This window comes from Terrapene carolina, unplaced genomic scaffold (genome assembly GCF_002925995.2).
Source record: "Terrapene carolina triunguis isolate 2854851 unplaced genomic scaffold, T_m_triunguis-2.0 Scaffold95, whole genome shotgun sequence".
NCBI classification, from domain to species: Eukaryota; Metazoa; Chordata; order Testudines; family Emydidae; genus Terrapene; species Terrapene triunguis.
In genome coordinates this window covers 31,154,008-31,177,591 of record NW_020664446.1, presented here as the reverse complement: position 1 = coordinate 31,177,591, position 23,584 = coordinate 31,154,008, and the positions used below count along the sequence as shown (strand labels likewise).

The 23,584-nt window shown below is 37.8% G+C and overlaps 1 protein-coding gene across 2 annotated transcripts in view; it reads left to right on the top strand.

The window, feature by feature from the left end:
• Positions 1 to 23,584, top strand: part of IDE (insulin degrading enzyme) — an 83,861-nt gene that overhangs the window by 33,840 nt on the left and 26,437 nt on the right. Inside the window, exons 9-14 of one of the 2 annotated variants that reach the window (XM_026650897.1) lie at positions 590 to 670; positions 3,404 to 3,507; positions 8,654 to 8,756; positions 9,902 to 10,024; positions 13,057 to 13,139; positions 20,133 to 20,277. In XM_026650897.1, the coding sequence (XP_026506682.1) occupies positions 590 to 670; positions 3,404 to 3,507; positions 8,654 to 8,756; positions 9,902 to 10,024; positions 13,057 to 13,139; positions 20,133 to 20,277 (639 nt within the window). Of the gene's footprint in view, positions 1 to 589; positions 671 to 3,403; positions 3,508 to 8,653; positions 8,757 to 9,901; positions 10,025 to 13,056; positions 13,140 to 19,419; positions 19,565 to 20,132; positions 20,278 to 23,584 lie in introns of both variants that reach the window. The other variant, XM_026650896.1, reaches the window with a different exon arrangement.

Genomic DNA, 23,584 nt, shown 5'->3' with positions numbered 1-23,584 from the left:
GTGGTGTGGATCCAAGAAACATTATTGGAACCAACTAGTATGCACTGAATTATTGTATGCCAAATAATAACTACAGCACTTGTGTGACTGAGAGGAGAGTTTGGCCTTTGGCGTTTCAAACGTATACAAAAGTCAACAATATGTTGTACTCTAGGTGTTCTAAGAGGAACGGAGAGCTCTACTTGGCAGCTACAAGCCTTTGATCTTGCCACCTTTCTGTCCTTTGTCCTTCTGAAGCTGAGCTGCTTTTGAAGCATTGGAATGTAATAGCTGATATCACTGGACTACTGTCTAAAGAAGTAGTCACCCAGTGATATAAAATCATGGGATTTTCAGTTATTGGATGATAGATGATGATTTATTGTATATGATAGTGTACAAAAAGGGGTAATACACTGATTCATTTGGTTATTTAAATTGGTAAGCAACTGACAGGCATTTGATCAAATGTCCAGTCCTTTATTTTCAGTTATTTGACTAAATGACTAGTTTGACCTTGAGTGTAAAATGTATTAATTAAACTTTTATTATTCTTACAAAGTAGAAAATGGCTTTCCCATGCATAATTTTATTTATTTTTTTCTTTTAGGATCTAAATGCTGTGGCTTTCAGATTTAAAGATAAAGAACGACCACGAGGTTATACATCAAAGCTTGGAGGGATTTTGCATGTAAGTAAAGCATTTGTATTTTGGGCAATCTCTGAATGGAAAGAAATATGTTACTATTCTTCTACAAGTGATGGTCTCTGTGCGTATTCCACACATGAGTATGCACCTAAGTCTGGAATCTTTTTACAAGCAGTGTCATTTGGCCCTTACATGTGCTGTAGTTCTCCTCATGCTCCAAACCAAAGGCATAAAGAGTGGTGTGGAAAGATGCCTCTCCACTTTCTTCTTTCTGCCGCAGGGTCTGAGTTGGAATCTTTGGTGTCTTCAGCTCCTTTCTGCTGCATCATAGCTTTAAATATATTGTGTATAGTTGGTTTTTAGAAGTTTAGTAGTTTTTATGGTATAGTATAGAATAGTATACTTAGTATTTTTACCCCATTTCTTCCCCACCTGGGGAATTCAACCTCTCCACCCGCACACAAAAAAAAGTCTGGGATTATGCCAAGAGTCCAAAAAACTGTTTTTTCTCCCCTCACTCTTTTTTTCTGTGAGCAACAAACATCAACGCTGCCTCTGCTGTCTAGGCGAGGCTCACACCTCTGCCAAGTGCTGCATCTGCCACTCTTCCTCTCCCACCCCTCCGTCACTTCCCGCCCCCCAGTTGAACTAGGGGGTTGGGAACAGAGACTTAAAAAATATCTGATGGAGAAGGCAATGTAGCTGGTATTCTTAGGGTCCCTGGGCTGGGAACCAAAGTAGTGTGTGGGCCTGGGTCCCATCACCCCCTCCCGCCCATAGGCCACTGGGGAACTAGCCTACAATCAGACAGTGATAAATCCCCAGAAGGGGAACTGAACTACTTAGTGGCCCAGCTGAAGAGCTGGGACCAGCGTAGACCAAGAGGGTGAAACCATTGCCCCTCCCTGGGAGGAAGCCCTGGGGCAGGGCCGGCTCCAGGGTTTTGGCAGCCCCAAGCAGCCCCAAAAAAAAGCCGCGATCACTCCGAGCGGGAGTGAGGGACCGTCCGCCGAATTGCCGCCAAATACCTGGACATGCCGTCCCTCTCCGGAGCGGCTGCCCCAAGCACCTGCTTGCCAGGCTGCTGCCTGGAGCCGGCCCTGCCCTGGGGGTACAGCCTGATACCAGGGCCCGGACTGTTTAAAGACTGTAGACACACCCAACCAGAAGGCGTGCTCGTGAGAGATGGGTGCCGCACCATTACAGAGACATTGTTACGTCAGAGGAAGAGATTATCCCAAGAATGCAGAATTGTTCTCCCATCCCACCTGCCAGGCTTGAGGAGCAGCCATCGGTACCATTGATTTAGCTGGTAGTCTGGGATCCAGCCTTCTCTTCTGATGAGTTGGAGGTTCCGTGGGGTAGCACAAGGTAGATGCAGCTCCAGATTCAAGCCTAGAAGAGCAGGGTTCCAGCCTCTGACCAGACACGATTGGCCAAGAGACATTTGATACCCTATGTCACTGGGTGCTCCATCCTGCTGGCTGTGTTCTCTTTAAACCATGCAGCCGCCCAAGAGTCAATCAAGTGTTGTGCACTTGATTAGCAGAGGCGTGCACGTCTGGCGATGTGTGTTCAGGTGCCCCTCCCCCTCGCTGCTCTGCAGCCATGTTGCTCCTGCCCTCTCCCTTGGAGCCCCAGACCAGCTGCTCCTGGGACCCTCTTGCTTGCTGTACTATGGGGGGAGAGGGGGAGGAGGGGAGGGGAGGATGCTGATGTCAGGGTGTCCCCCTCCCCCATGTAATCCATCTCCGCAGAGCAGGGTGGGGGGACAGGGCTTAGCTGCTGACAGCTGCTGGGGTCTGAAGGAGCCTTCTGGTCTGAAGGAGCCAAACTGGCACCATCAGAAATTAGGCAGGTCAAGCTTGACAGACAGCAGGGCCATAGCCAGGCTGTCTAGGAGATGCACTGATTTCAGTAGCTCTCCCAGGCAGTTTCCATCATTAGGCAATGATAGAGACCCCAGCAGGAAAGTACAGGTGCCATTGTCACTCCTTTGGCATACACACCATGGACTCAATGGGGGATCTCAGACCTAAACACGTGCTACTACAGCTTGAGCTAAAGAGCTAAGTCTCTATTTGCGGGCAGTAGCAACCCATATGCTCTGTGAATAGGCACAGAGGCGGACCAGTAACACGTGGGTTATGCTGTTACCTGGTGGAATCCTTGCAATAGCTTGCTTGCCTTCCCCAGCTTGAATCCTAACTCCACCATCGCTGCCTGCAGAGGTTGCAATTTGTACCTCCCTTTGTGCCCATTGAACACACAGTCCAAAAATATACTTTTCCTATAAATCCAGCTTACTCTGTAGAATCTTAAGGAAAATGATTGTATAACTTGGAGTTCTAAAGAAATATTTGAAAACTCCAAATTATTGTAGCAGTATATATTGTGTTCTTAGATACTGGAGATGTTCTTTCAGTTGAAAAATTGGCTAAGTTACTGTTATAAGGATCATTTTTGAGTTCTGAAACTTGAATTCTTGAGAGTCTGTGTACACTTACTATTTGCTGCTTTTAACTTTAAAAATATCCTCCAGGGGTCACTATTTTACCATATTATTTTTACTTAGTTTTATATTAATAACTACTATAGTTAGGGTGGATGGCTTTTTAGATTACCATATAATAATGTATACAGAACCTAATATAAAAGCTCTCTGTTCTTCATGATAATTACTTTTTAGCTTAATGCAATAAGGCTTTTTTTTTGTCTTTAAAATGTTTTCTAGTCAAAAATATGTTTTGTTTTTTTTTATGTTTATTTTTTTAGTATTATCCCATAGAAGAAGTGCTTGCTGCTGAATATTTACTTGAAGAATTTAGGCCTGATTTAATAGAGATGGTGCTGGATAAATTAAGGCCAGAAAATGTCCGGTAAGCTACTCTGCAATAACTTTTATATTTTAAACCAAATATTCTGTGATGAAAACAAATGAATGTAACTGGAAAAAAAATCTTGTGGTGCCTACTACTACTAAGACAGACAGATGGGGAAATAAAAGTAAACAATGAGACAAAGTATTTGGGTGACTTTATTTGATCCATTTGTGCTAAAAATTGTCACTGGGTGGTAGAGGCATAGCACACAGGAATTCTGGTAAGACAAACTAGTTCTTATTTGTTTGCCCACTTGGACATGTGCCATTGTCGCATGCCAGGGTCACTAATCATGTGGCTACTTTTCTAGCACGTGTTAGGGGATTTTGCATTTTTATTTTTTAGCATTTGATTAGGGTTACCCATCAGGTATTGGTTTATTTCACCTTTTAAACTTGCTGGTATGTCCATGTCCACATTTCTGTAAATCTATCATAAATCTGGGTTGATTTGGTTCAGTTGGTAGCAGTTGGGCCAAAGAATCGTGTCCCATATTAGGACTTGGCTCTTACCCTTGGTTTACAGTGAAGTGTAGAGCTTGCAGAAGTGAGGAGAGGACAGGAGTACAAACTTCAGTTAAAATGTTAAAAGGTCGCTTCTTCTTGACTTTGGCTGACTGGATGAAAGTGAAAGATCTCATGGCACCTTTTGTGAAAGAAAAATAATGTAACATATCTTGCTAATTTTTAAGATGCACACGGGACGAACTTAACTGCATAACCTTGTATATGTAACTCTTCTGCTATGCTATTATTTGTTGTTCTCAGCTGTTACATCTTGTCATATATTTAAATAGTAAGCTCCAATAGACAGGCAAATTGCCGCCTTATTTGTTTATGTAATGCCTAGCAAACATTTGATTGATTTAATTCTAGTGGTGGGCTTCCCTTTAGCAGATATTATCAACAGTTTTGCACTATTGCTTTCCCCAGTTTTGCTCTTGTGAGTGTATGGACTGAATAGCATGAGTTTTTAGCTCTCCCTCTTACTTCCAGAATTTCCCTTTGGCTAGTTACCTTTGCAGGAGCATAAAATGGCTGTTACGGTTAAGAGGAAAACATGTAGGGCATATGTTTATACTGCAGTTTGAACACCTGCAGCTGAACCATGTCAACTGACTTGGGTTTGCAGGGCTTAAGCTGTGAGGCTTCAAAATTGCAGTGTAGATGTCTGGGACCATCCCACTCGTGAGGTCCCAGAGCTTTGGGCTGCTGCCCCAGCCCGAATGTCTACACCACAATTTTACAGCCCCATAGCCTGAGCCCTGTGAGCCCGAGTCTGCTAAAACCTGGACAGTCGTGGGTGTTTAATTGCAGTGTAGAGATATATGTTTTCCTCTTGATCATAACAGCCATTATATGCTCCTGAAAAAGGTAACTAGCCAAACTAGACATACCCATAGCTTCTCCACTTGTAGCAGGGCAGTGTAAACTAGCCTGACTAGGTCTCTAATACTTCTTATGATAAATCTCCCAGCCATTGTTTTGGTGTTCTGCAAGGCAACAAACAACATCAGCCTCAAATTAAGCTAGTGAAGAGCTAGACTTCAACAACAAAACAGCTTTATGTTCGGATAGATCCCTAGGCTTCCAAGATAGGACCTGGCCTTGGGAACGTGACTCTTTTTCTCCTCGTCTCTCCTTCCTGCCTCATCTACTTTTTCTGATAGGCAAGATCTTTGCATCTGGCAAAAGCATGTCTAGAGAACTCTTTCATTTTTGCCAACCTCAGGCAAACACCTGCATTTATTAGAAAAAGACCTACTATTAAGACCTCCTTGGTTCCACCATTAAAAGCTAAAATCATTCGTACTCCCTTTGTCCCATCTGATAATGTATCCTTAAATATTGTGAGTTGCTTTTTTAATGAAAAGCACTAACCTAGAACTTTCCAACATTCCATTTCTATCCCTGCTGTTTCTTGCAATTTTGACCTAATCAAACCTGACCTATCTAACAAGGACAGTCTCTAAGAGGAACTATATGAACATGGAAGGCATTTTTTCCATAATGACCTAGTTTCCTATACTGAACGATTATCAAGTTACAGAAGCTAACTCCTCACTTTTGGAGGAGCTAGAGGTACTTCCTCTGAGCTTTCAGAAAAAGTTGGATAATGCAGTTGTTCTGGAGCTGTTAATCATGCAGCAGTTAACTTACAACACTTTGTCTCTACAAGCACCTCATTCTGCTTATTCTCAGCCAAATCTTCTAAACTCTACAAATTACTAAATGAGAAGGCAAAACAATGGACCAGTGCCTCTCTTTGATAGTGGCTAATTGCTCCAGAAATTTCCCCCTCTCAACTGAAGGCATTGCTAATCCCCAGGTTCCTCAGATGGAGAGAGATGAGGAATTTCTCAGTTCTCATCTGATGCTGTCTACCTATCAGATAAATATTGTCAAATACTGTATTTACTGTATTTCTAAGCTTTCACAACTGCACAGGCCTCCTCATAGGTACCCAGAATCTGTTCAGTTTTATTACACCTGGTATCCATATATCTCAGTGTGATTTCCCAGGACTTTAGCTTGATCTCTGCCAGATCAGCAGTAGCTATTATTGACTGAAATGTACCAGGTGTTCTCTCAAAAATATACTAGTTTGTTTGTCTGTCTCTCTCCCACCTCCCCCACCCACCAGTGTGATAGATGAGTGTATCCCTACTAGTTCTCTGAGGCATCTAGTCTTCAAGGTGGGAGAGTGTAGGGGGATGAAATATGGAATTACACACCACTGTAGTTAGGAAGAAATCCAACACCTTGGTTTTGTTGCTCAGCTAGTAGGGTCCATGGAATTTTATCTAGTTTATAACAATTATTTTATGAAGTAATATTTAGGTTCAGTAGGATGCTTTCAAAGGGGGGGAAAAGGGTCATTAAAAAGAAGTCTGAGAAGCACATCAAATTCTAAAAGATCTTTTATTTTTCATAGTCTCTTAGCAACTTCATTTGTAAACAACAGAGCTTCTTCACCAGATGTCCAAGTCAGAATGCAAAATGTAATAGAATTATATAGTGGTGGCACATTTTTGTATAATCAGTAATATCTCTAGCAGGTTTTATCATGGTAAGTGGGTAAGTATCTGCTGTGTTGTGAGGACAAATACTTCTCTAAGGATGGAAGGTTTTCCTCTCTGCTACTTGTTGCTTTTTAACATTCCTCTTTTTTATTTATATATTATTTTAAAAAATAAAAATACACTCTAAATATGTCAAGTCAGTTTTGTATATGATTGGAATAAAAATGTTTATAGGACCATTGCATTTGCTATGGCAGATCAGATCAGTATTCTGTCTCTGGTAATTGTCTCAAGCTACTGTTTCTGAATAACTTTTTTTTTTTTTAAATGCCAGTTGACCAATGGTCTTTGAGGTGGGAAGTAAAAATTATCTTCCTGACCCCTGCAGTAATTATCTGCATCCCTGAAGCATGAGATTTGATCATCCCTCCTTAGCATGCCTGACTAGAAATATTGGTCTCAAAATAATCTAGCCTCCTGTACAAATCCTGCTTCAGTATTTGAAGCTCTGGTCATATTCTGTGGCAGTGACTATAGATGTTGGGGGTAGGGGAGTATTTCCTTTTGGAAAAAAAAAAAACCAAAACCAAAAACCTACCATTTACTACATCAGATGACACTCTCACTCCCTGATGTGCCTTTGTTACAAGGCACAGAATACTTTCACAAGCATTTCTGAATTTTTACTTCTAGAATTAGTGAAACATTGTATCCAAATTTCCCCAAACTGCTTGGGTGGCACCCTTCCATGCCCCACTAAAAATGTGGTCACATAATCCATTAGTTAGTAGACTAGTGAGATGTAGATCAATGCACATTAAGAACACTAACATTCCATACATTTAAACTTTTCTACTGCATTTTATAAAAGAAATTCCATAAATACTTCAAAAGAAACATACTCTTTATTATTTAAGTTTGATACTGGTAAATGTCCAAATGCCTCCTATGGGATCAGGACCCAATTGTGTGGTACAATCACATAAGAGACTGTCCCTAGCTTGAAGAGCTCATCATAATCTAATAGACTATACACAGCACATGTGTTTAGTGTGTATTTTAACCATCTGCACAAAATTGGACATTTTGTTAATTATTCTGCTATTAAACATCTCTATGAAATGTTAAATTTATGAAGAAGATAATGAGGATATGACCTTTCTGGATATGCAATAACTGTTTCAGAATTCTCATAAATGTTATGTGCCTTTTAATCTAGTTTGTAATTCCTGTTGAGCTTCTTTGTTGAATATACCATTTTGCAGTAAAAACTGTTATAGAATTAAAGGTTTTGTTTTCTTGGCACTTTTATTGTGAAGACTGTTGAAAACATCTTGGTTTGTAATTAGTTACTTGCACTGTTTCTCCTCTTTTATTCTAGAGTTCCTCCTCTTGGCCATGTCTCTTGTAGGCTTCTGATTGACAATGTGTATTGATTAAAAAATATAAAATAAACTGCTACCACAGTGAAGAGGTCCATTGCTAACTAATAAACAGCAATTTATGTTGAACTCTGCATATAGGGCTCAACATGCAGGAATTGGGACCTAAATCTTTGTGGTTATAAACTAGGTCATGCATAAAATGTATATATTGAAAATCTTATCTTTGTACAGTTACTACTTTAATTAATAATTTTGTCCTCTGATGTAGGTGTTGAGAAAAATGCAGTAGTCATATTGCAGATTTATTTATAGGATCTTAGGATCATTGTTTTAAAACTGTTCAATACAAATCATAAAACAAGGATGGAGAATCCAAGAAATCAGAAATTGCATGCAAGCTTGCACACAACCCCGACCTCTAGAGCTTCATTTACTCTGAACCGTAAAATTATTGTGGCTGAACAAGTACAAATTGAAAGTTTATGATTAAGGGCTTATGATTGTGTGTTTAAATTTGGATACATGCATACTGTTGGCCTAAATATTCCTGCGGTTTCATTTGGAGATGGTATTCTTCAGTTGCAGGCAATATGCATCTTGAACAGCTTCTAAGTTCCATGCTGGAGATGACTGCATTTCAGTGGTGAATGACATGATTTCTCACGCTACTTTGTATATTTGTTGGTAAAGTACTTTGGTACCTAAGTGTGTTTGATTTTTGTTTGTTTGTTTTTAGGGTTGCAATAGTTTCTAAATCTTTTGAAGGAAAAACTGATCGAACAGAAGAGTGGTATGGAACACAGTATAAGCAAGAAGCAATTTCTGACGAAGTCATCCAGGCATGTTACTAGATTTCCATTTCTGAAATAAAATTTTTGTATGGAGATTTAATTTTCCTATTTGTGGAAAGGAGAATTTGCACTTACAACTGCCATTAGCAATGATATTTCAGTCTGTTCGGAAGCAATGGAGATTAGACCCTCATTTAAAAGTGTTTCAAGACTTTTCATTGCACGCTACGAAATAGTACATTGAGGTACTTTGTTATGATAGCTATAAATCAAATCCACTGAAATCAATGGGTCTTTGCACATTTTCTTTGTAAGACCTCCATAATCTGCAATACATACTTAAAAAATAAGTTACAAAAAACTTGTGGCTTATTCATCTGATTCTGGACCCTTGGAGTCAATGGTAAAACTCCTACTGACTTTTGATTGGCCCTCTGTATGAATTTTTGTCTGAAATCCTAGCCATATTGAAGACAATAGTAGTTTTGCAATTGACTTCAATAGGGCCTGGATTTTTCAACCCTTATTTTTAATAACCTGGGCAATTTAGTTGTTTTCAATGCCAAAAACTATTGATCATTTTGTTTGCAAAGATAGTTTTAGTTAGAAGACGAGAGAAGGATTTCTGACTTGGCTATAAACTCATTTTCTTTCTTCTGTAAAAACAGATCCAACATAAAATGACAATTTTGTTTTGCTACAAAGGAGTGAATTTTTAAAATTATATAATCACATTTAAGCCAAAAGTAACTTTTATGAACTATAATTGTCCTGAAAAAGAAATTTATAATGGAAATACCATCCCATTTAACTATGGTTCTGAGGCTGATTCAGAATGTTTGTTTTCTCAAGTTTATAGAATGAATATATTGTGCAAAATTTAGTGGACTTCTGTAAATGAAAACCTTAAGAAAAGGAGGGAAGGGGGAAACAACCTTCATCAGATAAAATTATCTACCCACTTTAAAATGAGTTGGCCTTGCAGTATGCCCGAAAGAGATACTTGGGCTCTGTCAGGCCACACATCCTAATCTGCTTAGAATATATAGATATATAATGTGTGTGTATGTATGTATGTATGAGTGTATATACTAGAACAAAATTATGTTTTCTGTTACAGAGCTACAGGATTTAAGTATATATCCATCTGCTAGTTAGAAATTTAACTAATAACCATACTGTTGTTTATCCAGAAATGGCAAAATGCTGACCTAAATGGGAAATTCAAGCTTCCAATGAAGAATGAGTTTATTCCTACTAACTTTGAAATTTTGCCACTAGAAAAGGATGCACCACAGTACCCTGCTCTTATCAAGGTAAGGATATGTATTTCTTACATCAAATGGAAATTATGTCAGCCAGCTAGCTTGCTGGAAGGTTAATCATTATTCCCTGATAAAAGCTTTAAAATAATCTAGATTAACCTGTCATATATAGCTAATTCATAAGTACAAAAGTTTGTAAACTGCTTTCTTAAAAACTTCAACCAGCAACAAAGAAAGCAATAAAACCAGTCAATTCTAGCTGAACTGTGGACTCTTTCTTTGGGTTCCCCTGAAAATGGGTCTGCCAATAGCTTGAACCCTTTCTTGGTCCTTTTGAAAGTGCGTGAACCACGGATAGAAATCATATTGAAACTTCTTGATCAGAAGAGTGACTGCCACACAGATTTTTTGTTTTTTGAGCATTGGTAAGTCAGAAAGTAGAAAAGGTCGTTCTGTTGAAGCTGTGCATGAAAAGAGCTTGCAATTGCAAGCAAAGACACCTATCTGTTCCCTACCTTTCTGGTAGCAGCAAGCAAGGACCCCCCTCGCACTTTCAGCAAAGTTCAACATTTCTGAGTATGAGAAAATAATTTCTCGGCTATTCAGAGTCAAGAAATAGTTTTACTCTTTCAAGAGTGATGAGCTTTGCTGAGTTGGATGTAGGATGAACCTTCTGCAACTCTGTCCTGTTGCTGCTGGATCACAGAATGAACATAGCTTATCTAGCACACCTGGGAGTTCTCTATGGCAGTGATTCTCAACCAGGGATACGTGTACATCTGGGGGTATGTAGAGGTCTTCCAGAGGGTACATCAACTCATCTAGATATTTGCCTAGTTTTACAACAGGCTACATAAAAAGCACTAGTGAAGACAGTGCAGACTAAAATTTCATACAGACAATGACTTGTTTATACTGCTCTATGTACTATACACTGAAATGTAAGTACAAGATTTATATTCCAATTATTTATTTTCTAATTCTATGGTAAAAATGAGAAAGTGAGCAATTTTTCAGTAATAGTGTGCTGTGAAACTTTTTGTTTTTTTATGTCTGATTTTGTAAGCAAGTAGTTTTTAAGTGAACTGTAACTTGGGGGTACGCAAGACAAAGCAGACTCCTGAAAGAGCTACGGTAGTCTGGAAAGGTTGAGAGCCGCTGCTCTGTGGTCTTCTTACCCTTGCTTTTCCAGAGATACTGAAAGCATGTATGCTGGCAGGACACCAAATCTAATAGATCTCTTCAGTCTCTAATTTCTGTGACATGCAACCACAGTGGATAATTCAGGAAATTAATATTTATGCATCAAAGAGTAGCAGTAAAATATTGTAATCTACATTGATGTCTTTCGAATTTAAAGTTAACATAGGCTTCCAATCAGGAAAGCATATCTATTCAGAACAGCACTTAAACATGTGCTTAAGTTCCAGCTCATTGGGACATACATGCTGTCATGAACAGGGATGACTTAAGTCTGAGCGTAAGTGCTTTCCTGAATTAGAGTCATAGAGATGAATAGGGACAGACATCAGGTTCAGTAAACAAGACTATATTCTGCTTTCAGAAGGCTATCTTCACAAGAACAAAGGCTAGACACTTTGTAGAATTTAAGCTTAAATTCTACAAAAACTTGAGAAGCTAGCAGCATACCAAAAGGAACCATTTGGTATGAGCCGTGGTTAGTGCGTCACAGCTTTGGAAACTTGATTTGCCTTTTAAATCTTTTTTTGTTTTTTTGGGTTTTTTTTAAGCAAAATCTTTCAAAGCTTCTTGAACTGACACAATGGACACAGTAACTGCCATTTTACTATTCTGTTCCTGCCAGCAGAGAATTTATTGTGAATTTTGTATAGTAGCAGTAATATTACTAGAATGAGAATTTCTGTTACTATAGAAATAAGTTATGTGAAAAATTCAGCATTGTAGTGTAAGTGGGGGGTTGTGTATGGGGAGATGGGCAGTGAGGGAGAAGGCTTTGTTTTTATACGTAAAAAGCATGTGAAAAGTAAATGTATTTATGTATTAAATTGTATACACTTATAGCATTTGTGGTAGCGGCAAAGGTGACTTTCTATGTTATAAATTAAAAGGACATGCAATAAAATCTATTTATTGTGTATCTTTGATGGCCCCACTTGCACTCTGCTCACTAGTCCATCTCCTTCTTGGACTACTGGCATTCCAAACCTATGAGCAGCAACAAACAGATGTTTAAAGAATGCCCCATCCCCACAAAATCAGCCTGCCATAACAACATTACCTCTTTCACCATATATGGAAATTAAAAAAAAAAAAAAAAGTGGGGAGAGAAATGACAGCTAGGGTTAAAATATGAAGATTGTCTGTTTTACGTCAGTTTGTTTCCAGTTCTTTTGAATTTTTTCCTCCACTGAGAATTTTAAAATAAAACTTTAGAGGACTGTCTTTTTTTAATCACTATATTTTCCTGTTTATAAATGGATGGATATTTTTGTTTTCAGTATTGTTATAACAATGTAATGTGTGTTAATAAATTTTATTTAAAGACTGTTGATTAAGAAATAATATACTTAGCCTGAAGTATGGGGGTGAGATTGTCTGTCTGCAGCCCCAGTGCTGAGGGTGGAGGGAATGGGATAGCTATGGTGACTTTAAGCCATCTTTGTCTAAGTCCTCCTGATCCTCAGCTGCTCTCTGGAGTGAGTTACAGCAGCCTCCCTAGGCTGACCTATTAGCCACACACTACCCATAATCTCCACAGTTCTGCATGATTCAGCCCTGCCCTGGCACATCCCTACACTAGAGCTTGCAAGGTTTCTCATATGGCAGCTTTTTTGGCTGTCTTCCCCAGTTCCTGCTCCAGGGGAATTCTCCCCCAGCTAGACATGAAGTTTTTAGGGCTCCTTTACACCATTCTGGCCCTTTTATCAGGCATAAAGGAGCTACAGTGAGGTGAGAATCTCACTCCAAGACTGGATGGTTGTGTACACCAGTCATGTATACATGTATTTAAGGAAAAAATGTAAACTGAGAGTAGAAGTGACAGCATAATATAAAGTCTTATGTTAAAAAAAATTTAAAAGTTTTTTTTTTTCTTGACACAGGACACCGCTATGAGCAAACTATGGTTCAAGCAAGATGACAAATTCTTCTTGCCAAAAGCTTGTCTCAACTTTGAGTTTTTCAGGTATGCAGTATATTAAGTATATCACAGTATATTAAGTATATCACACTAATTGAATTCCCAAAAGTTTTATTCTTTACAGGAAATCTGCATTTAAGTTGCAAAAACTTTCATGCATGCATTAACTCTTCAAAATGATCTAGAGTACTGGTTTATTCTGGTTTGGTAATATTAGACAATAAAACACATCAGGAAACCTCATATATTATGCAATAGTTGAAGAAAGAAGCAGTTGGTGTTCAGATAAATATTTATGAGAAACTGGTAATAACATTAAATACTTAATCCAGTCTCAAAACAATATATCTTAATCCTTTATTTACTATACCTGAAACACATCTGACAACAGCTACTGCTTATTATTCACTTTGCTGTTTCAAAGATGTTATATTTTAAATTATGAATAAATTACAAGTTCAGTATTTGATGGTAGAGCTTTACATATTAAATATGCTGATGTGGTTTTATACACTTTTTATATAATCACAAATCAGAGTAGGTTTTGTTTAGTTTCTATAATGCATACATAGATAAGATTTAAACATTATTCAAAGTTTTATTTTTATGACTGTTATCAAGTCACTTTTTGATTTTGGGGGAAACATCTTTGATAGCAACAGATATGGGGATCCCAAATGAAGATACATGACATCACATTGGCAGCATATACAGTAAAGTTAAATCAGGTCTTATATTATTTTCTTCATGGGGAGTTGTACCATTTAAAAAAATTGATAAAGGCAAGAAAGGCCAAGGCAAGAGATTTACTTCCAGTTGGAATTCTCTGAAAATAGTTCTGGGAATGTGGAAACCTGTCGATCTTTTTAGTGTTGTGGATCTTTCTTTTGGAGCAGTCATTTTCAGCTCTTGGTTTTGAAGCAGTATTGACTGTTGAATGTCATGTGACAATGATTCCCATGCTGGGCCAGAGAGCGTCTAAATTATTTCAGAACCTCTCCTTGTTTTTCCTGATGGATCAGAGTGATGATTTTTAAAAGACTAGAGTATGAGATGTTATAGTCACTCATGGGTACACTATTGAATGTTTGTCTTGAATCGCCATTAGGAGTGTGTTGTAGGTGCTATTGGCAGACCTTTAGGAGTTTCTTCAGTATCCTAACAAACATCCAGCATAAAAAAATTGCCATCCATATAATATAATCAAAATCAATAGATCATCATATAGAGCCATTCTAAGAAAGTCTGTTACTGTCTTTCACTGTTGTGTGTGCAACAGAGGTCATGCTCCCTTAATCAGAAAATAGCAAATAATGTGTAGAGGGCCTTGTGATAGTTGCCTTCCAAGTTCAGGCATATTGTATAAGGGCATGGGAGTGAAGTCTGAAAAAACTGTAGTACTTGCCTGTAACTCTTACCTTCTGAAGATACTTTGAATGTCAACAGTTATCAACCCACCCTGTCTGAGGAAACTTATTTCCTTTTCTAAATATTTAGGTGTAATAAATTACCAGTCTGTATCATACTTGGCTGACTGACCAGGTCAGGTTTCACTTACTACAAAGTTCCAAGCCATTAGAATGCTTGCTAGTATGGGGGCCGCTAGCCTGGCCAGACACTGCCTTTCTTTCCACCTCCCTTTTGAAGCTACGGGACAACCACTGAAAGTAAAAAACAGAGCAAACTAATTCATATCTATGTCTAAGAAAATGGTGGGAGGATAAAATGGTAATCTGTTGGGCTTTCCTATCTTACAAAAACAAGAATTAAAGGTAAGTAACTTTCCTTCTCCTCTTTCTCCATTTCTACCTGCTGCAATAGATACCCACTGCAATATGTACGTCCAAAACTGGGCACTTTGGGATGCACAGAGACAAGTTTTATCTTCTACAGGTTTATGAAAGGCTGTGAAATAGCTTCCAAATGAACTGTGAGGGATGCCATTTGCAACCCAGTGTATGACAAATGAAAAAAGTAATTAAAACAGTTCTAATGTAGAGCAAGTGAAGGGATTCGCTTGGACATATTCACAACAAACTGTGAACCTTTTGCCAGCTGAATTCATAGACTCTCCTGGTATGTTCTTTCTGAACAGCTAGAAGGACTTGAAATACCCTATTTAAAATCCCAGAATGATCCACCTTCCTCCTCTGAGGAGCAATGATCAGAGGCGAGGAGCCAGAGAGGGGATCAAGAAGGTGTCCTGATTTTATATGAGTAGTTCTGAGGAGACATGTGGCTTGGTGAGATTGACCACCATCATCTCCAACAGAAGTGGAAACCAGATTTGTCTGTGTTAATATTTGACAATGAGGTTACATTAAACATTTGTCTCTTGAGCTTGGCCAGGACTGCTGTCACAAGAAGTAAAGTGGGACACTAATCTTTCTCCATGGGAAGATGAAAGCATCCAGGGGTTTTCCGGTCTTTGTTCTTTCTCTTGAGCAGAATAATGACATTTTTGTGATCAGAGGTGTAGTGAAGAGGCTTACCGCAGAGGTCTGCCTTCCTTGCAAAAGATTTGAGCCACCATGACCTGTTCCAGAATGAGTTTACTTTGAATCAGTGCAGTTCAGTGGAACCTATTGAAAAATAGAGTCTCCCTCATTACATCAGACCCCACTATACCCCAAAAAAGTTGTCTGGAGTATAGCCTTTGATCCTTTAGGAGGATTTCTACTGCCTGCAGCTCTGAGCAGCCAGGATCCCTGGAGCACTTTCTGGCTGAATGATGCTAATAGCACCTGTTGTGTGGATGAAATTTAAAATTAGAAAATGAGGATAGTCAATCATTCCCTCTCATCCTCAAAATTTTCAGCATGGACCAAGGATATGGAACTCTGTGAAGCTTCTATGGGTTAAAGACTCTGGAAACCCTGGGATGCAGGCATCATGTGAAACTTGTATTAAAGACCTCTGGATGCAGGCCTTGTCAGACACTCCATAGGGTGTTAAATAGCCTCGGGTGTTGTCTAGACTATGATTTAGGAATTTTGACAATCAGTCATTTTTAAAAAGAGAAGTAAAATAATGGTTTAATAAGGAAGTTTTCCAACCTTTTGTTTAAGGTGGCTGTAGAGTCATTCACACTGGCAGGGAAACCAGGAGGCCTACATTTTAGATTTCCCAGGGTTTAGGCAGATGGCTATTAAAATTCGGTGCTGTTATTTTTTTTTTTTTTTCAATGGGCATAGTCTGCATTCCTATTTTGGAATTTTGTTTATTTGGAAACTTATATTGGCATGCATCACTGAGCAACAGAGTGCTTTACATTTATAAAAATAATAAATTGTAAAATAGCCAAATGCTAGCATTTTAGCTTCAAGGCCAGTGATGCAACTGTCTGCTCCATTTGACCGGAGGGAAGGGTTTGAGGAGGAAACTAGGCTGGGACTTTCAAAGAAGCTTAAGGGGGTTAGGTGACTAGTTCCTGTTGACTTTCAGCAGAAGTTGAGTGTCTGACTCACTTAGGCTTCTTTGAAAATCCCAGTGCTGATCCCCAATCCTCTTATTAAACTCAGCTCAAAAGCTTTCAAAGGCCTGAACAGATAAGTCTTATACTGGTGGCCTAAAGCGTGGTAAAGTTTAGCACTGGCAGACCACTGGAGAGAGCAGGTTCAAAAGGCCTGAGTCCTTCACTGAGAATTCCCTGCCATCAATGGAAAGACAGAAGCAGGAAGGGGAGTTCTCTTTGATCTCACACCATTTACACTTTGTATATCATTGCCAGCACCTTGAATTTCATGTATAGAGTACTGTTGTTTGTGTTTAGAGGGCCTTGCCTCACTCTATTGTGCACTAGCTGAAGTTTCTGGGTATTTTGTAAGTATAGGCCTTAATAATGTGTTTTTAAAATAATCCAGTCTGCAGGTTATAAAAGTGTGAATTGCTGTGGCTAGATCAGCATCACAAAGGAACTGTCAAAGTTTTCCAGGCTAACCATACATGGAAATAAGGCACTGTTTGCAAAAGTTGTCACTTGAGGAGCAGCAGTGGCTTCAGTAGGAACCCCTAGATTGTGAAATGTACTGGCAAAGATTGGACATACACCTCCAAAAGAAGGTGGATACCCCATTTTTGCCATTTCCCAAAGCCACTTCTTCCTATCTATCAGCATCCTTTCTAATTTATCTGGATTAAGCATAAACCACTTTTCTCCCATCTACTTCCCTGTCTATCAGGTACTAGAAAAGAAACAGTTATACCTTGGTTTGACCAAAAATAAATAAATAAAGTAGATCTCTATGGCATAACGTATCTATGAAAGTACAGGCCAGAATGTCTCACTACTGCCCCTAGCAGTTATACATACATATTGGACAGACAGGTTAAAAGGTTGGGGTCCTGCTTAATGCACAAGAGAAGAATAACAAATATTCATTGCCACATTTTGGGATCTAAGAGGCGAAACAAACCTTATAAGAAGAGCCTTTGCATCTCTGCCAATAAGGCTCCATAGGCAAGTCAAAAGCCTTGTGGTTAATGCTATTGAATGACTGCTGGTAGAGCTTAAAAAATCAGCAAGGACGCTATCTGTGTCATTGCTAGGAGGAAGTCAACAACCATGCACAAAAATATTGGATATGTACTAAACTCATGTCTGAAACCAGGCTGGTAAGAGCAGGACATCATCCGTGAGATCAAGATGTGACTGAATTGCTCCAACAACACTTTCTCAACAATTTTGTTTAAAAATGCTAGATTAGAAATTAGCACTAGCTGGTGAGGTTGGTAGCCTCAAAGAAAGCTTAAGCAATGCCCTTACTATCACCATTTTAAGGATGGCTTACATTCTGTTTTCACAAAGTGAATTAATAGTCCTAGTCCCAAATGACCCTATTGGTCTTCACCAGCCAAATGAATAGCAAGAGTTATAGTTGCTATAGATACTGAAAATAGCCCAGAATAACAAGTCTTGGTTCCAGTATCACACTTGAGAAGAATTCAGTCCATTTGTAGGAGTAATCTAGGAGTCTAAATGGTTGGCTGGTATATTACCTTGATTTCAGTATTTTATCCTGGGAGATGCATAAGTGGACATATTCAAATTAATCAGTTGTTGGGATGTTCCTTATATAGATAGAGGGAAATGCAAATAACAGCCCCATCCTACCGTGACTCATTCTAGGCTCATGCTAAGTATTCAGAAAAGGGCCAGCCAAAACAGAACCTGTAGCTTTGTAGTGGGTTGGCAACTTCCATTGAGTTGGAAATCCGACTCTGAAGGGCCACTCAATTTCTGTAGTAGAAAATGTATCCTTTTAGTTCCTCTTGTCATCCCATTCCCTAACTTTAGGGGGTTGGGAGAGAGACAGAGATCCAGGTTTTGCCAAAAAAAAATTAGGAAATTTTAATGTTTAAAAAACATTTGCAGTTCATCTTTAAGCTTTGCCACAAATGTGTGTTGGAAATGTGACTTGTCTTCATGTATATAGTGAACACTAGTATGTATTTAGTAATCAATACTTCAACAAGGAATTATTTCATGTACTGCTTATTATGTCTGTCACATTTTATTATAAATTTATGTACATACACATGCATATAATGCTATTAAAATAAATATCTGACCAAAATAGGAATAAATTATTGAGAGTATTGACTTAGCTTGTGGTGCTCTAATAAATACCAATATGTAACAGATATCAATATTGTTGAAACATGGCTTGAGTCTTTGAGTTGCCTTTCTCTTTTAAGAGATGTATGTAGCTACTGTATAAGATTAGATAATACTAACAAAACACTGGAACTTGTACAGTTGTTTTCATTAAAAAGACACCATTTATCTCATACAGTTACTATACCATGGAATGGGAGATGCTGCAGTTATTTCCTGCTCTGAGTATAGGAAATCCTGCAGTGCCTTGCATACAGTGGTTTGGTAACTGTTCATCTTTATACATAACAACTATTGTATTTTCTGATAGCATGAAAGAATTAATCTGCTTAATGTTTAGTAATTGGATTAATCTTAGTTATTTATGTTTAATACTTAGGGTTTATTTAAGTTAATTATGTACTTGATGAGCTCTGACTTCAGCAGCAGAGTTAATATAGCATGGTATGATTTACCAGTTTAAAAAGAACAGGAATTTAAATTAAAGTCCTGAATGTATATTTATAACGGGGCAACACTGAAACCGTACGAGAAATCAACCACTATTTTTGGTTATCTGTGTGTGTTGTTTTGAAATAGTAATACTTCATAAGGGGACCCAACAGCATAGTATTTAAATATTAAATTTTCTTGAGCTAAAACTTAAAGGGCCAAAAAGAACTGGGAAATAATTAAACTGGATATTTTACTTTCAACATTTTCTTCCAGCCCATTTGCTTACGTGGATCCCTTGCATTGTAACATGGCCTATTTGTACCTTGAACTACTCAAAGACTCCCTCAACGAGTATGCATATGCAGCAGAACTAGCTGGCTTGAACTATGACCTCCAAAATACCATCTATGGGATGTATGTAAGTACCCAAATCAAGGAAAATCTTAGAGCCTTTAATCTACTTCCACTCATCAAGATTTTTATATTGATTTGATGGAAGCATTTTTATTTAAAAAATGGCTTTTTTTCCATCGATGGTGTATGGTTTTATTTTTACTCTTTTTTTAAATCTTGATAGCTAACCATACTTTCTCATAATTTGAATGTTAAGTTGAATCTTGTTCTAAGTCTTCAACAATATTTCCATGTATACTAAGCAAATTTACTCCTTTCTTTTACACCATTCATCAGATTAGCTAGCTGTAAGATTTGCTCCTCCTCCAAAAAGAAAAAAAAAACGTGATTCATCTCCAAATTCTGAGTTTCGATTTAGTTTCATTCTGTGTCAGATAGCTATTGAAAGACTTTCTGACAAAGAAAAAAAAATCTTCACATTGCTGCTAAATAAATGGTTCACTTCAACTTTCTTTTCTAAGAGATACTAATAATGAGGCTGCATATACATACTCTTCAGTCATGTTTCTTCATCCATTACTATGTCACTGCTTGAGGTATCAAAGCATTTCTTTTGTTTTTCTTTTTGTTAGTCGCTACATTTATGCTGATCCTCTCCATTGCAACATGACATACCTGTTTATCAGGTTATTGAAGGATGATTTAAAAGAGTATACATATGCAGCACGCCTCTCAGGTTTGATCTATGGCATTGCATCAGGAATGAATGCAATTCTTGTAAGTAAGAAAAAAAACACAGGAAGAAGTGAAGACAGCTTGAGAGTTAAGTTGAGCTTGGGGAAAACATTGACTTCTGCATTTCTAAACAAGATGGTTAATGATTTTTTCCTTGCATCTATCTCATGACGATTAAAAAACACAGTTTTTTAATCATCAGTGAACGATTTGGTTAATTAGTGAATGTGTGTGCACGCTGCAACTGTGTGCGTTCTAATTCACATTTTTTACCTGCTTACATAGTAACCCTGAAAGTGTGATGGTGTGTTTGTATATAAAATGGATTAATTCTGAACTTTCAAAATAAAAATTTTGTGTTGTGTGAATATTAACCCTCTAGATTTCCTATATACTTAGTTCCTCTAATTCATCAGCAGTGAGCTATGAATCCATTTGTGCATGTTTGTATCAGACTAATACATTTTTGTGAATTTCCTTCGGAGTTGATTTTTGTCAACCATTTTAAAATCCAAAACTATGGCAATTTTTGTTTAATAAATATTTATCTTATGATGTCACTTCTTTAGGCGTTCCTAAGATATTTCTGATAAGTTATCAAAACCTAGCTTGCAGGTGTGTTAAAGGCCTTTTATTAACAATCTTTATGTAACACAGACCATCACATTCCTATAGAACACAATGCTACTTCAAAGAAAAGCTTAGTGGACAGAGTGTGCTATATATTGTCTTTGAATTTTCTGTGCTCAAAGGCTTGTAACATCTTTGTCGTAGTGATTTTTTTTAACGCCACAAAATCCTGTTTCCAGTGGTTCCACGTAATTGGCTGAAAATGTATACATATTTTTATTCTGAAAGCTTGCTGACATTTTCAAGTTCAGTGGTCAGAGTTAATTCTAAAAGAAATTATGCTCATTTACTATCAGATTTTTAGTTTTTTATTAGCAGTTAAATTAGTTCATATTTTGGAAACTTATTTTAAAATTATGTGAAGATTCCAGTTTCATGCTGTAAAGTGATATTACTCTGAATTGGTATCTGGAACCCTCAGTTTATATATCAATATATTTTTTTTTTACAGTGTAGAAGATGATCTGTGATAGGTATTCTGCAGTTCTGTAGTATATGCTGTACATTAGACATGCTTTTATAATGCTGATATCCTAAAGAAGGATGAATGTTATACTAAAACCAGAGTGTTATATGTGATATACATACATTTCTATAGCACACATTATTGTAGTATCTGAGTGCTCAGATTGTTTGTTCAACTGAAGTATATTATTTTATTATGACTATATATATCAACTTTTGTCATAAAATGCATTTTTGATATCTACTTCAAAATCATATGGTAGATTATTCAATATTTTAATAATAGTGAAGAAAAAACCTTTTCTACTATATAGGATGAAATCTTCTATCTGGATCTTCCAATCATAACTATAATATTTTATTCCTTCCTTGGAAAGATTGTCATTGCGTCCTGGAGGATTCATAGGAGGCACAAAGGAGAGATAAGGGAATATAGAGGCAACATCTAATGGACATCTTAGATGTCTGTATATTAATGCAAGAAGTATGGAGAACAGGAAGAACTAGAAATATTAGTGAATAATCACAATCATGACATAACTGGCAGCACAGAAACTTGGTGGGATAATTCACATGACTGGAATATTGGTATAGAAGGGTACAGCTTGTTCAGGAGGGACAGGCAGGCAGAAAGGGAGAAGTTATTGTCTTGTATATCAAAGATATATACACTTGCACTGAGATCGAGATAAAAGTGGGAGGCAAACCTGTTGAAAGTCTCTGAGTAAAGATAAAAGGGGTAAAAAATAAGGGTGATGTCTTGGTAGGGGCTTACAATTGACCACTTAACCAGGAAGAAGAGGTGGATGAATTTTTTTTAAACAACTAACAAAATCCTTCAAAGCACAGGACTTGATGATGTTAGGGGACTTCAACTACCCAGACACCTGTTTGGGAAAATAATACATCAGGGCACAGATTATCCAACAAGTTCTTGGAATTGCATTGTAGACAACTTTTTATTAGAGAAGATAGAGAAAGCAACTAGGGGAGCGGCTGTTTTAGATTGCATTTTGATAAATAGGGAGGAACTGGTTGATAATTTGAAGGTGAAAGGCAGTTGGGTGAAAGTGATCATGAAATGATAGAGTTCATGGTAGGAGAGAAGAAAGCACAATAAAGCCAGTGGATTTCAAGAAGGCAGACTTTTGCAAACCCAGAGACTTGGTAGGTAAGATCCCATGGGAAGCAAGTCTAAGGGGCAAAAAGAGTTCAGGAGAGTTGACAGTTTTTAAAGGACATTGTTAAGGGCACAAGAGCAAACTATTCCAATGCGTAGGAAAGATAGGAAGTATGATAAGAAAGCATCCTGGCATAACCAGAAGATCTTCAATGACCTGAACTCAAAAAGAGTCATATCAAAAGTGGAAAATATTTCAAATTATGAAAGATGAATATTAAAAAAATAAAAACCCACCAGAAGCTTGTAGGGACAAAAGTAGAAAGGCCAAGGCACAAAACGAAATTAAACTAGCAATTGGACATAAAGGGTAACAAAAAACATTTTACAAATATATTAGAAGCAAGACAAAGACCAAGGACAGGGTTGTCCCCTTACTTAATGAGGGGGGGAAGGCAATAGGAGAAAACACCGTGAAGGCTGAAGTGTTAAATGCCCCCCCCCCCCCTTTTTTTCTTTTCTTTCCAATTTTCACCAAAAGGTTAGCAGTGGTTGGATGACTAACATCATGGTAGGCTCTGAGGCTAAAATAGGAAAGAGAAAAAAAAGTTAAGAATCACTTAGACAATTTAGATGTCTTCAAGTTGGCAGGGTCTGGCTAAATACATCCTAGAACACTTAAGGAAATGGCCGAAGAGATCTCTGAGCCATTAGTGATTATCTTTCAGAATTTGTGGCGGATGGGAGAGATCCCAGAGGACTGGAAAAGGGCAAATATAGTACTTATCTATAAAAAGGGGAATAAGGACAACCCAGGGAATTATAGACCAGTCAGCTTACCTTCAGTACCCAGACGGATAATGGAGCAAAAATCAAACAATCAGTTTGTAAGCACCTAGAAAATAATAAAGTGATAAGTAATAGTCAACATGGATTTTTCAACATATGTTAAACCAACTTAATATCCTTCTTTGACAGGGTAACAACCCTTGTGGATGGGGGTGGGGAGGGGGGCGCAGTAGATACTGTTTCATATGAACTTGCAGCAAGAGAGATTTAGGTAGACATTTGGAAAAACTGTCTCACCTTATGGTGGTTAAGGACTGGAACAAATTACCTAAGGTAGTATTTTTC